The sequence below is a fragment of the Mobula hypostoma genome, chromosome 6, assembly GCF_963921235.1.
Source record: "Mobula hypostoma chromosome 6, sMobHyp1.1, whole genome shotgun sequence".
In the NCBI taxonomy this organism is placed as follows: domain Eukaryota; kingdom Metazoa; phylum Chordata; class Chondrichthyes; order Myliobatiformes; family Myliobatidae; genus Mobula; species Mobula hypostoma.
Window position 1 is genome coordinate 110,203,036 of NC_086102.1, and position 13,960 is coordinate 110,216,995.

A 13,960-nucleotide genomic window follows, 5' to 3' on the forward strand; every position below is an offset into this window, starting at 1 on the left:
TCAAAACTCTCTAATTATTGCTTTACTCCATCATGGGCACTAACCTCTCCAGTGTCGAGGACATCTTCAAAAGGTGGTGCTTCAAAAAGGTGGCATCCATCATTAAGGATACTTATCACCCGGGACATGACCTCTTTTCATTGCTACCATCAAGAAGGAGGTACAGGAGTCTGAAGACACAAACTCAGCGTTTTAAGAACAGCTTCTTCCCCACCACCATTAGATTTCTGAATGGTCAATGGACATTACCTCACTATTTTTTTCTTTTTTGCTCTCCTTTTGCACTACTTATTTAATTTAAACATTTTATATATACAGTATATTTCTTATTGTATTTTTTTTATTATTATGTATTACAATGTACTGCTGCTGCAAAGCAAGAAATCTCACGACACATGCCAGTGATATTAAACCTGATTCTGATTCTCTAATAGTTACATCTATGCTGTTCATGTGTAAATAGACAGAAAGGACCCTGTAGTATCTAGGGATGTGGGTGGAGGTTTGTCACAGACTTTCAGTTATCGAAGCCAGTGTGACCAACATCCTTGCATCAAATTTTGATTCCCTTCTTTAAAGCCCTGAATGTTCTTCCCTTCCATCATCAGATTTCTGAACAGTCTGTAAACCCATGAACAATTCCTGCAGCCAGTCAGAATACGTTCTGTGGTACACCTGTAAAATTTTGCTAGAGTCTTTGGTGACATAAAGAATCAGCTCATGCTCGCTTCTCATTGCTATGATCAGGGAGGAGGTACAGGAGCCTGAAGACACACACTCAACGTTTCAGGAACAGCTTCTTCCCTTCCACCATCAGATTTCTGAACTGTTAACACTACCTCACTATTTTTCTCTATTTTTGCACTGTTTTTTATATATTTATTTATATTTTTATTGTAATTTATAGTAATTTAATGTCTTTGCGTTGTACTGCTGCCGCAAAATAAATTGCCTGTCACATGTCAGGGATAATGAACTAGATTCTAATTCTAATTCTGGGATCATGTGCACCATCTCCCTCTGCTGGCCACATGGGGAGCTGCAGAGAGTGGCCAGATTCCACTACCCAATCAGACAGCCATGAAGAAGGAATGGGGACATACCAGAAGTCTGAGGTAGATTTTAACTAACACATGCTAATTCAACACGTTAGGGTCTAATACTGAACTTAACGATTTACTTTATACTTTATACTTTATTGTCGCAAAACAATTGATACTAGAATGTACAATCATCACAGCGATATTTGATTCTGCGCTTCCCACTCCCTGGATTACAAATATTAAATATTAAAAATAGTAAAATTAGTAAATATTACAAATTTAAATTATAAATCATAAATAGAAAATAGAAAAATGGAAAGTAAGGTAGTGCAAAAAAACCGAGATGCAGGTCCGGATATTTGGAGGGTACGGCCCAGATCCGGGTCAGGATCCGTTCAGCAGTCTTATCACATTTGGAAAGAAGCTGTTCCCAAATCTGGCCGTACGAGTCTTCAAGCTCCTGAGCCTTGTCCAGGAGGGAAGAGGGACAAAAAGTGTATTGGCTGGGTGGGTCGTGTCCTTGATTATCCTGGCAGCACTGCTCCGACAGCGTGCGGTGTAAAGTGAGTCCAAGGACGGAAGATTGGTTTGTGTGATGTGCTGTGCTGTGTTCACGATCTTCTGCAGCTTCTTCCGGTCTTCTCTCTCTGTTATGTTTTGTGACTCCAAGATATAAAACTAATTGAAAGAAAAACACAGGAGCCGGGGATAACTCAAGTACGTTTAGTTTTATTTTAGCCAGACGCTCAAAAATGACGTAATGACATGTACTTCTTACACTTAACCTGTAATGAATTATGTAAATAAATAATTCTTAATAAAATAATTTGTTTCAAGGTTCGAGTACATTTATATCAAAGAATGTATAAATTATACAACCTTGAGATTTCCTTGCTTGCAGGTAGCCACAAAGCAAGAAACCTGAAAGAACCCAATTTAAAGAAGACGACAAATAAAAATAGAAGAGCAACGCTTGGTGAGCAAGAGAAAGGGAAAAAAAATGCATGCTATGCAAACAACAGCACTCCGAACCAAAAACTGAGTCCTCCGGTCCGAACCCTGTCATCAAATTAGCGGGCACGGAGCACAGCAGCCGGGGCAGTCTTCATAGCCTCAGCGCTATGGAGATGGCCCTCGTGGAGAATGAGTGAAATCGCGGGTATCGTCCTGACTGATACCTTGTCTTTTCAGTCTATCTGGGCCGTTGTTTTAATGAACCCAACGACCGAATAATGAAAGGCTTCGGTGCCCTGGACAGAGGAGTGAAGATCACGGAAAGCGAGCAAAATTGGCTCTTGTCTCTGATCTGGGCCGGCGTTTAAATTGTCTAAACAGCGCATTGACCCTCCCACTTGGATCCAGGCACTGCTGCTGCAAAAGGATCCAGGCCTAGACCACGCCACCCAGTGACTCGCTCCGAGCCAAGATTTTGTCGCCTAGCCTGAAGCTGCTCTCACCGTCTTCACATCACTCAGTGCCCAGAGCGATCCAGCCTCGCTCCTGGGACAGCTGAACGGGCATCAGAACTCCATCTGCACGAATTCATCCCTCGAACTCACCTCGCCATTGCTCAACCTGCTCACTGTTCGAGGCGATAATTTAACAAAATTTACCTCAGGAAAGGTATTTTTATTAATGTTTGTAGTCAGATTTCTTAGCATTTTGTCTACCAGGAAGCTGTCATGCACGTTTGGTAGCGCCATCCTAACTGGAATATTTACAATAGTACTCAAATAGTATTGAAATATTAAACACACTACACTCCCTTTTTTTTTACCTTCCCCACAGAAACAGAAAAACAGAAACAGACACTCCACAGGAAGATGATGATGAGTTGGCAAAATGAGCAGAGCACTGGGAGATGGAGTTTAACACTGACAAGTCGGAAGTGATAAGCTGGGGGGGATGTGGAAGGCCAAAACCTACACAGTGAATTGTAGAGCATTAGAAAATATTGAGCAGCAGGGTACCTCGGTGTACAGCAGAGTACAGGCCCTTTGGCTCACGATGTTGTGCTGACCTTTTAACGTATTCTAAGATCAATCTAACCCTTCCTTCTCACATAGCCCTCCTTTTTTTTTATCATCCATGTGCCTATCTAAGAGTCTCTTAAATGTCCCTAATGTATCTGCGTCTACAACCACCCCTGACAGCATGTTCCATGCACCACTCTCTGTGTAAAAAGCAATTACCTCTCACATCCCTTATATTTTCCTCCAATCACCTGCAAATGATGCCCCCTTGTATAGGCCATTTCTGCCCTGGGAAAAAAATCTCTGGTTGTCTACTCAATCTATGCCTTTTAATCATCTTGCACAGCTCTATCGAGTCACCCCTCCTCCTTGCCCAAGGACCTCTGAAGACAGCAGCACAGATTCCGATGCAGATTGATTGCAACATACGGTGAAATTAGTCACTTGTGTTAACAACCAACACAACCTCAGGACGTGCTGGAGGCGGCACGCGAGTGTTGCCCTGCATTCTGGCACCAAGGTAGCATGCAGAACAATGCAAGCAACAAAACTGCAACACCAAACAAGCCCCTTTCTTCCCGCCCACACATCCCAGATTCTGCCCCTTTACCAGGGCCAGCTAACAGTGGTATTTTGGGTGTGGTAGGAAACCAAAGCACCCGGGAGGAACCGACATAGTCACAAGGGAGAACTTGCAATATCCACACAGCCCCGCCTGAGGTCGGAATTGAACCTGGATCTCCAGGGCTGCACTCACTGAGCCACTGCCTCTTGTACCTAATGATCCTTCCCTCTATGTCCACACCCGTGCTGTTGATGATGGCACAGCTCTGAATGAATGGCGTAGGGATAGCAGCCAAGTCTGCTCAGACTTCAGCAGCTGGGGCTCCATGAGCCGGTTCTCATTAGGAGACTGGAGGTGGAGAGGGGCAGTAACTTTAAATTTCTTGACGTTATCAAATGCGACGATCTGTCCTGGGATAAGCACATAATGCCATCACAAAGAAGGTACAGCAGTGCCTCTAATTTCTTAAAATTTGTGTGGATTTGGTATATTACCTAAAACTTTGACAAACTTCTGCAGATCCATTACTTCTATCCCTGGGTTTACAACCCAGAATTTCCCCAGTGGTGTCTCAGGTAGACAGGGGCCAACAGAGCAAGCCCACAACTTACCAACCCGTACGCCTTTGGAATGTGGGAGGAAATCTGAGCTCCTGGAGGAAACCTACATGGTCACGAGGAGAATATCCAAGCTCTTTACAGACAGTGGTGGGAACTGAACTCTGATCACTGGCGCTGTAAAGCATTACGCTAACTGCCAACTATCATGTCACCCTGCTCTGGAGGCCCCCCATTCAAGGGGGAGCTCCCCTGAATGTTGACTGGAATGATATAATTAGAGAGGGGAGAGAACAGGGTGAGAGTCCAGGACACAGTGGACAGGAAAAATCACCGGACACCCTGCAAACTGCCTTTTCCAAAGCTTCCTTCTGCAAAGCACGACAGGGTTCTTAAACATTTTACACCATCTTAAAAGTTTCTTCTCCCAGGCAGTTAATCTGATCAACCATTCTAGTTCCCTCCCCCTACCATCCCCCTCTATCTATAACCCCATCACTACACTGTACACACCTTAAACCACTTTTTATAATGCTGTTTACATTGTAAATACATGCTGGTATTTATATACATTTTATTCTATATCTGTACTTCTAGCTATATTTTTTATATAATTCTTTATAATTGTTGAACATTGTTGCTTTTTGTTGTATGTCAATGTCACACTCTGACCTACACACTACAGCAAATTCCCAATACACATAAAATGTGTGTGGTGAATAAAGTTGATCCTCGGTCCTAATGACAACTGGAGAGAGAGAAAGGCACTCACACTTAGAGGGGCTTGTCCAAATTCTTTATTATCCACGACCCACCAATGATAAATACATTTCTCTGTCAGGAAGGCAACATTTCACCAAAAGCGTTCAGTCCGAAGCTGCAGAATGGAAGGGACAGGAGGCACCAATCAGAGAGCCTCAAGGAATATCAAGCACACAGCACTGAGGAGGGTGGAGGGTGGGGAGACTGGGGGAGGGAACCGAGGAACAGGGAGGCCGAGTTTGTACTATGGGTCAAGGTAGGCAGAGAGAGGAGACCAGAGGGATCCTGTAGTTTGAGGGAGGGGAGTCCCACTGATGAGGGATGGTGGAATGGAGCTCCCATTGTCTGAGGGATGGAGGAAGGGAAGACCCACTGTTTGAGGGATGGAGGAAGGGGGCTGCCACAGTTTGAGGGATGGAGGGAGGGGAGACCCACAGTTTGAGGGATGGAGGGAGGGGCTCCCACAGTTTGAGGGATGGAGGGATGGCAGACCCACAGTTTGAGGGATGGAAGGAGGGGGCTGCCACAGTTTGAGGGATGGAAGGAGGAGGCTGCCACAGTTTGAGGGATGGAGGGAGGGGCTCCCACAGTTTGAGGGATGGAGGGATGGCAGACCCACAGTTTGAGGGATGGAGGGAGGGGGCTCAGTAAGGAAGAGGTTGTGTGGCATGTGTTGTGTGGGCAAAAGGAGGTCAGATTGGGGGGTTGGCGATAAGGATGTGGGTGAATGGGGTAGCAGTGCTGGGGGTGGAGATCTGATCAGATTAGTTTAGAGTAAAAGATTGCATGAAAGGCAGGGAGTGAGCGTTGAGCATGGCTTTGAGCGCAGTTACTGGATCTTCTCGTGTGTGACCCAGCGTTAGAGATTGAGTGGGTTCTCATGACGACCTCACTGAGGCGTTGGCAAGGAGGCGGTGGTCTCATGTGTGCACTGGCCTGTTCCTTACAACACCTCCCGTGGTATTCGTCTTATTAATCTAATCAAAAATAAAAAATATTTATTAGTTAGGGTTACAACAAAAAGCAGCAATGAAGCATTAGTCACTCACCCCAATCAACCTGTTGTTGGACACTAATCCCAGCCTCTGGATCCTTGTCTGGACCCAGTTCAAAGTAAAGTATACACATGTTAACATATACAACCCTGAGGTTTATTTTCTTGCAGTAAATAAAAAGAATCACAATAGAATTAATGAAAAACTACACACACAGCCAAACCAAAAAAATGTGCAAAAGACAGCAACTTGTACAAGTACAACAAGAAAAAAGTAAAGGATAAATAATCAATAAATCACGAGAACATGGAATGAAGATCCCTAGAAAGTGAATCCGGAGGTTGTGGGAACAGTTCAGTGATGTGGCGAGAGATGTTGAGAGCCTGGTTAAAGACCCTGATGGTTGAGGGCTAATAACCTGGTGGTGTGGGTCCTAAGGCTCCTGTACCTCCTTCCTGATGGCAGCAGTGAGAAGAGAGCATGGCCTGGATGGTGGGGGTCCTTGACATGGATGCTGCTATCCTGTGACAGTGACAGCAGTCCTTATAGATGTGCTCAGTTTTACACTGAAGCCTACAGCCACTGGACTGTACTTGGTGTACTGTGTGCTGTTCTGATCATCTCATTATGGGAAGGATGTGGAAGATTAATCTAACCATTCCCTCCTCCTATAGCCCTCCATTTGTCTTTCATCCATGTGCCTATCTAAAAGTCTCTAAAATGTCCCGAAGTATCTGACCCACCACCACCCCTGGCAGCATGTTCCATGCACCCACCACTCTGTGTAAAGAACCTATCTCTGACATCTCCCCTAAACCTTCCTCTACTCATTTTAAATGGATGCCCTCCATTGCCATCCTGGGGAAAAGGTGCTGGCTGTCCTCTCTATCTATACATCTCTGTCACCCTTCTTTGCTCTAAAGAGAAAAGCCCCAGTTCACTCAACCTTTCCTCATAAAGTAAATCCTCTTATCCAGGCAGCACCCTGGTAGGTTCCCTCTGCACCCTCACTAAAGCTTCCACCTCCTTCCTATAATGAGGTGACCAGAACTGAGCACACTATTCCAAGTGTGGTCTAACCAGAATTTCATAAAGCTACAACATCACCCCATGGCTCTTGGACTCAATCCCCTGACTATTGAAGGCCAACACGCCATATGCCTTCTTAACCGCCCTATCAACATGTGCTGCAGCTTTGAGGGATCTGTGGATGTGGACCTCAAGATCCCCCTGTTCTTCCACATTGCTAAGAATTCTGCCATCACCCTGTACTCTGATTTCAAATTCGACTTTATCCAGATTGAACTCCATCTGCCACTTCTTAGCCCAGCTCTGCATCCTGTCAACATCCTGTTGTGACCGATGACAATCTTCTACACTGCCCACAACACCTCCAACCTTTGTGTCATCTGCAGACTTACTAACCCACACTTCCACTTCCTCATCCAAGCAATTCAGAGAAACCACAAGGAGCAGGGGTCCTGGAACAGAGTGGTGTGGAACACCACTCTCACCGACCTCCGGGCAAACTCCCGCTCACATTTATTGCCATTGTAGACTGATGGTCAGTGGAAGTGGAAGTCGGGAGAAGTTGCAATGAAGGGTCAGTGGTGGAAAGGGTGAGCAGCTTCAATTTCCCGGGTGTTTGCATCTCAGAGGATTTCTCCTGGGCCCAACATATTGACGAAAGCATGCCAGTGGCTGTAATCTGTTCAGAGTTTGAGTGGATTTGGTAAGTCACCAAAGACTCTAGCAAATGTCTACAGATGTGTAGTAGAGAACTGTTAGCATCATTGCCTGGGATGAGTATCCAATGAAAGGGATCATAAGAGGCTACAGAGTGTTTTAGACTTAGCCAGCTTCATCACAGGCACAGCCCTGGTAGTATCTACAGAAGGTGCTGCCTTAAGAAGGCAACATTGATCATCAAAGATTCCACCATCTTCTCAAAGCTACTTCCCTTCAACCACTCGGTTCTTGAACTAACTGGCACAACCCTAACCACTGCCTCAGTATAGTAACATTATGACCACTTTGCATGACAATGGACTTTGTTTTATTTTGGGCCAATTGTGTTTTCTTCTGAGAATTGTGTATAATGTAAGTTGTTTTCATTGTGGACGCTGCTGACCTGATGCTGGTTTTCATTGTACTTGTGCACTCGTGAAGTTTCAGAGAAGGTGCAGAGGAGATGCACCAGGATGCTGCCTGCATTAGACAGCATGCCTTATGAGGGAAGCTTGAGCAAGCTGGGGCTTTTCTCTCTGCAGTGAAGGAGGGTGGGAGGTGACTTGGTGGAGCTGTACATGATGATAAGAGACATATAGATTGAGTGGATAACAGCTAGAGATCTTTTACATGGGCAGAAATGGCTAACTTGACTGGGTGTAATTTTATGGTGAATGGAGGAAAGTATAAGGGGGAGAATGTCAGAGGTAGTTTTGTTTTTAACATAGGGGGTGGTGGGTGTGTGGAACATCCTGCCAGAGGTGGTGGTAGAGGCAGATTCATTAGGGACATTTAGAAGACTCTTAGATAACAGAAAAACGGAGGGCTATGAAGGAGGGAAGGATTAGATTGATCTTAGAGAAGGTTAAAGGGTCAGCACAACACCATGGGCCAAAGGGCTTGTGCTGTGCTAGGTTCTAACAATAAATTCAGCGTTGACTTTGAGGTCACTCTTCCACCCGCACTGGTTCACACATTGAGAGGCTTGTGAAATGTTTGTAGACTTACTGATTCTCAGCTATGTTCTGGTTCCCATTGCCCTCAGGCTAGGTACGGCGTTGACCACCCGGACAGTCCCATTGTTTGGAATACCATCCCTAGGAGCGGCAAGGAAACACAGTTACTCCGGTGTGAGGATGGAGAAAGATAAAGAGTAAAGGTTAGCTTTATTTGTCACATGTACATCGAAACGTATGGTGACATGCGTCGTTTGTGTTGAATCAAATCAGCGAGGATTGTGCTGGGTATCCCGCAAGTGTTGCTGTACTTCTGGTGCCAATTTAGCATGTTCGCAACTCAGTAACCTCAACCATACGTTTTGGGAACGTGGAGTAACCTGGAGCATTCAGAGGAAAGCCACACGGTCACAGGGAGAATGTACAAACTCCTTATCGATAGTGGCGAGAACTGAACTCTGATCACTGGCACTGTAAGATGATGTGCTAACCACAATGAAGCTGTGCCCAATGAGTATCTAGGTCTCATTTTATTCTGCCAGATCAGTGAAACACCTACCTGAGAGTGACTCATTGCACACAGCCCTTCACCTGCAGAGTGGCCCAGATGATTCCTTGGCATTTTTAGGGATCAGTGTACACTCTACAGACCTGTCATGTGTCATTCAGAATCTTACCACAGAGGGGCAGAACGAGGGGAGTTCGGCTCCATGGCCGAGGGGGCAGACAATCTAATGAGGCAGCAGTGATTGTATCAGGAATGCAAGTGACCTTGTAGCAGAGAGCCAACTGGTCACCTACCTACAGGAAAGGTGTCAATAAGATTGGGAGAGTACAGAGGAAATTTCCAAGGATGCTGCCAGGACTTGAGGACCTGAGTTATAGGGAAAAGTTGAATAGGTTAGGATCTTATTCCTCAGAGGGGAGATTTGATAGAGCTGTATAAAATCACGAGGGGGCATAGACAGAGTAAATACAAGCACGCTTTGTCCACTGAAGATGGATGAGACTCAAACTAGAGGTCATGGGTTAAGGGTGAAAGGTGAAATATTTAAGGGGAACTTTTTCACTCAGGGTGGTGAGAGTGTGGAACGAGCTGTCAGCACAAGTGGCGGATGTGGGTTTGATTTCAGCATTTAAGAGGTTTGCATAGGTACGTGGATGGGAGAGGTGTGGGATGATGCAACTAGGCAGAATAAGAGTTCAGTGTGGATGAGGAGGCTAAAGGGCTTGTTTCTGTGCTGTAGTGTTCTTTGACTATGGCTGCCTGAAGGTGTGTTTGGTATGGCATTATGAAGTTGTGCCTGACAGTTGTAGTCTTTGGTCTGATTTTAAAAATTAAATTGTATCTTTGAATAGTACTGCTACTCCCTAATTACGCAGGTGAACTAGAAGATTTGAAATGTGGTAGACAGTCGTTCTTTGTGTTGTTATTTAGAGGTGCGACCCAGTGAACGAAGTCATTTAGCTCAAGAGTTTGACTCTCATTCTTTCTACTGTTCAGCTGTTTTTCTCTCTGCTTCCCTGATAACTGACATGTACAGGTAGCATACAATTTTGCCCTTCCATTATTTAAAATATCACTCCTGGATCTAATTAATGGAAATCTATCATCATTTTAAGAAAAAATAAACAAGAGTTAAAGAGACACAATTTTGCCATTCCTTTTTTTGGTTGCACAGATAGTTCTTGTTGCACAGATACTTTTGCTTTGTAAATGGCAATGTGGCTAAGCATACCACTCATTCTGAAACTTTGATTATACTGTAGTTGACTTTTTTTTCCCATTTCTATGTCTTCAGATATAATTCTGGCATTTGCCTTTTTGTTTCAAATAATCATATGAATCTGTACTGCCAAGTTTGTGCAACTTGAGAATTATTGGTAAACTGGCATTTATTACCCATTGTAATTGTCAGCGAGTGCTGGGTTATCAGAAAAGCTGAGGGTGGTCTTACTTCCCTTTTTCAAGGTTTATATTGACAGCTAGGATGTTTAATGGTCACTGTTATTGGTCGCAGATTTCCAATTTAATAAATATTGCCCTTTTCTAATAGCTACTGCTGAACTGAATGGCTTGTAGGTCACTTCATCTTCTCCAAACCATGGGGATGTGAATCTGGTACCACAAAGACAAGGATGCAAATTAGTTTACCTGGTAACACAATTGTTTCTTTTGTCAATAGCACTGCTTTTTAAATTCCAGACTTGTTTAATTAATTGTACTTAAATTCCTCTTTTGCCTTGGGGACATGTTCACACATGTGCTTCTTGACTATTAGTCCAAGCTCAAGTGTCATTGACAATTACCTGATTGCTTGCACTTCAGAATCAGAATCAGGTTCATTATTACCAGCATATGTTGTGAAATCTGTTGTCTTACATTGCAATATATAATGAAGGGAGGGAACGTCGACTCAGACCATGAGAGGCCTGCATCGGGCATTTTCATGCCTTACAAGGCACAGATTGGAAGTCTGTGTGGGGCGCCACTCCTCACACAGACACTAGAGCAATGTGTGGTTAAGTGCCTTGCTCAAGGACACAAACACGCTGCCACAGCTGAGTTCAAGAACTAATGACCTTGAGATCACTAGACGAACGTCTTAACCACTTGGCCACGTGCCCACACATGGTATAATGAATATAATATATAATGAAAAAGCATATCAACTACAATAAGTACATAAATCTTTTTAAAAACTAAATTAAATAATTAGTGCAAAAAATGGGAAAAAATACTGTGGCAGTGTAGATTCGTTCATTGTCCATTCAGAAATCTGGTGGTGGTGGAGAAGAAGCTGTTTGTAAAGCTTTCAGTGTGTGTCTTCTGGTTCCTGTACCTCTTCCTTGATAGTAGCAATGAGAAGACTGTATGTCCTGGGTGATGGGGTTCCTTAATGCCGTCTTCCTGAGGAATCGCCATTGCCATGGGTTAGTGCCCATGATGGATCTGGCTGAGTTTGCAACTTCCTGCAGCTTTTTCCGATCCTGTGCAGTGGCCCCTCCATACCAGGCGGTGATGCAACCAGTTAGAATGCTCTCCACGGTACATCTGTAGAAACTTGCGACTGTCTTTGGTGACATACCAATTCTCCTCAAACTCCTAATGAAATATAGCCACTGTCATGCCTTCTTAGTAACTGCATCGGTATGTTCAGCCCAGGAAAGATCTACAGAGATGTTGATACTCAGGACTTGAAATTAGTCACCCTTTCCACCTCTAATGCCTTGACGAGGACTGGTGTGTGTTCCCTTGACTTGCCCTTCCTGAAGTCCACAATCAATTCTCTGGTTTTACTGACATTGAGTGCAAGGTCATTGTTGCTACATCACTCAACCAGCTGATCTGTCTCACTCCTGTATGCCTCCTCCTCACCATCAGAAATTCTGCTGCCAACAATAGTAAATTTTTGGATGGTGCTTGAGCTGTGCCTAGCCGCACAGTGATGGTTGGAGAGAAAGTAGAGCAGTGAGTTAAGCACGCATCCCAGTGTTGGTAGTCAGTGAGGAGGAGATGTTATTTCTGAACCACACAGACTGTGGTGTCCTGGTGAGGAAGTCCAGGATCCAGTTGCAGAGGCCTAGATTTTGGAGCTTGTTGATTAGTACTGAGGGTATTACGGTGTTGAATGCTGAGCTGTAGTCAACGAACAGCAGCCTGACGTAGGTACTGCTGTTGTCCAAGTGGAGAGCCAGTGAGGTTGCATCCGCTGTAGACCTATTATGGCGATAGGGAAAATGAAGTGGGCCCAGGTTCTTGCTTGGGCAGGAATTAATTCTAGTCATGACCAACCTCTCAAAACACTTCATCATGGTAGATGTGCGTGCCATTGGGTGATAGTCACTGGGGCATCTCACCCTGCTCTTCTTGGGCACTGGTACGATTGTCATCCTTCTGAAGCAGGTGGGGACCTCCATCTGCAGCAGTGAGAGCTGGAAGATGCCCTTGAACACTCCTGACAGTTGGTTGGCACAGGTTTTCAGAGCCTCACCAGCTCTCTCTCTTTTCCTTTAAGAAGTAGTCACCTTTAAGCTAGAAATTCAGTTTCTAACATCCTTGGGCATTCCTAAATCAGTACATATCCATTCTATCATTTGTGGCACAGTCTGAGTCATGTGAATGATGTAGTGATATGTCATTCACCTCCAGCTCTGTGTTATTATTGCTGGAATAGTTTATTAACAAGTCTCTGATCTCTGACTAGCCCAGTTCCTGAATGGCAAACTGTGAGTCGGTCCCACTGTGAAAACCCTTTGGATCCAGGACAAAACTAATTGGTGAGTTTAGGTGGCAATTAGACGATGCTGTGTTGGCATAAAATATACTCCTTAGAACTATATATTAAATCTTGTGCCATATTTGAAGCCATTAATAGGACTATTGGCAAAGCAAAGACAAATTTCAGGTTGCCGCATTGTCCAATGATTAGCAATGGCTGTAGAAGTAGTTGAAAAGGATATAGTGAAGTGTGCCTTGTAATAAGATTGCAATTTAGATATGTGAATTCCGAAACGTCCTCTGGTAGAATCATAGAATAGGAAAACACAAAAAGAGATCAATTTGGCCGATTATGTTCAAACTGGTTCTTTGACAAGGAAATCCAGTGAGTTCAGCCTTCCAATTCTTTTCATGTCATTGCAATATTTTCTTCTTTAAGTATTTATGTAATTGTCTTTTGAAAGCTGTTAATAAATCTTGTCTTAAAGAAAAGGTTTTCATCATGTGACCTTTGCTTTTTTTTAAACCCATCATTTTAAACTTTTACCTCTGGTTACCAAGCCTTCAGCTAATTAAATTTTTCTCTTTATTTACCTTATTTCTAAACACTTGATGATTGTACTGTCATCAGCACTATCAAATATCCTGTTCGTCTTCTTTGTTGCAAAGTAGCAGATAATTTTGACTTGTATTTTTAAGGATTTTCTGCTGAGTGTATAACTTCAGAATATTTCATCTGGATGCTGATTGGCATTAAGTGAATTGAAATGAGAGCATTATTTACATTTGGTTATCAATTAAAATTTCAGCTAAATCCTACTAGGTAAAAGGTTGAAGATCTTATTGGAAAAGCAAGTTTTTAATGTTTTCCACTGTTTGATAGCTCTCCATTAACTTGGTGCTTTATTGCATCTACTTGCATAGTTTTAAGAAAAAAATGCAGTAAATTTAATGGAAAATGTCACCAGATTGGTTAGTCTTGTTACTCAGCAGGCCAAACTACATGCATAAGATGTCCCAAACCAATCCTTACAGTGATCAGAAGTCTCCCAGCTTGTGGGCAGTTTTCATAGAACTACCCAAGTTCAACTTCGGCACATATGCCTATTAATTTCCTGCTCCCTGGGTTTTTAGCTGCCACTTGTACTGGGAAATTTAA

The 13,960-nt window shown here is 43.8% G+C and overlaps 1 protein-coding gene across 1 annotated transcript in view; it reads right to left on the bottom strand.

The window, feature by feature from the left end:
• Positions 1-4,926: 4,926 nt before the first annotated feature.
• LOC134347617 (keratin, type II cytoskeletal 8-like) overlaps positions 4,927-13,960 on the bottom strand; it is a 40,841-nt gene continuing 31,807 nt past the window's right edge. The window contains exons 7-8 of the mRNA XM_063049981.1: positions 8,632-8,720; positions 4,927-5,877 (exon numbers count right to left, since the gene is read on the bottom strand). Coding sequence (XP_062906051.1) covers positions 8,642-8,720 — 79 coding nt within the window. The 3' untranslated portion in view covers positions 4,927-5,877; positions 8,632-8,641. The remainder of the gene's footprint in view (positions 5,878-8,631; positions 8,721-13,960) is intronic.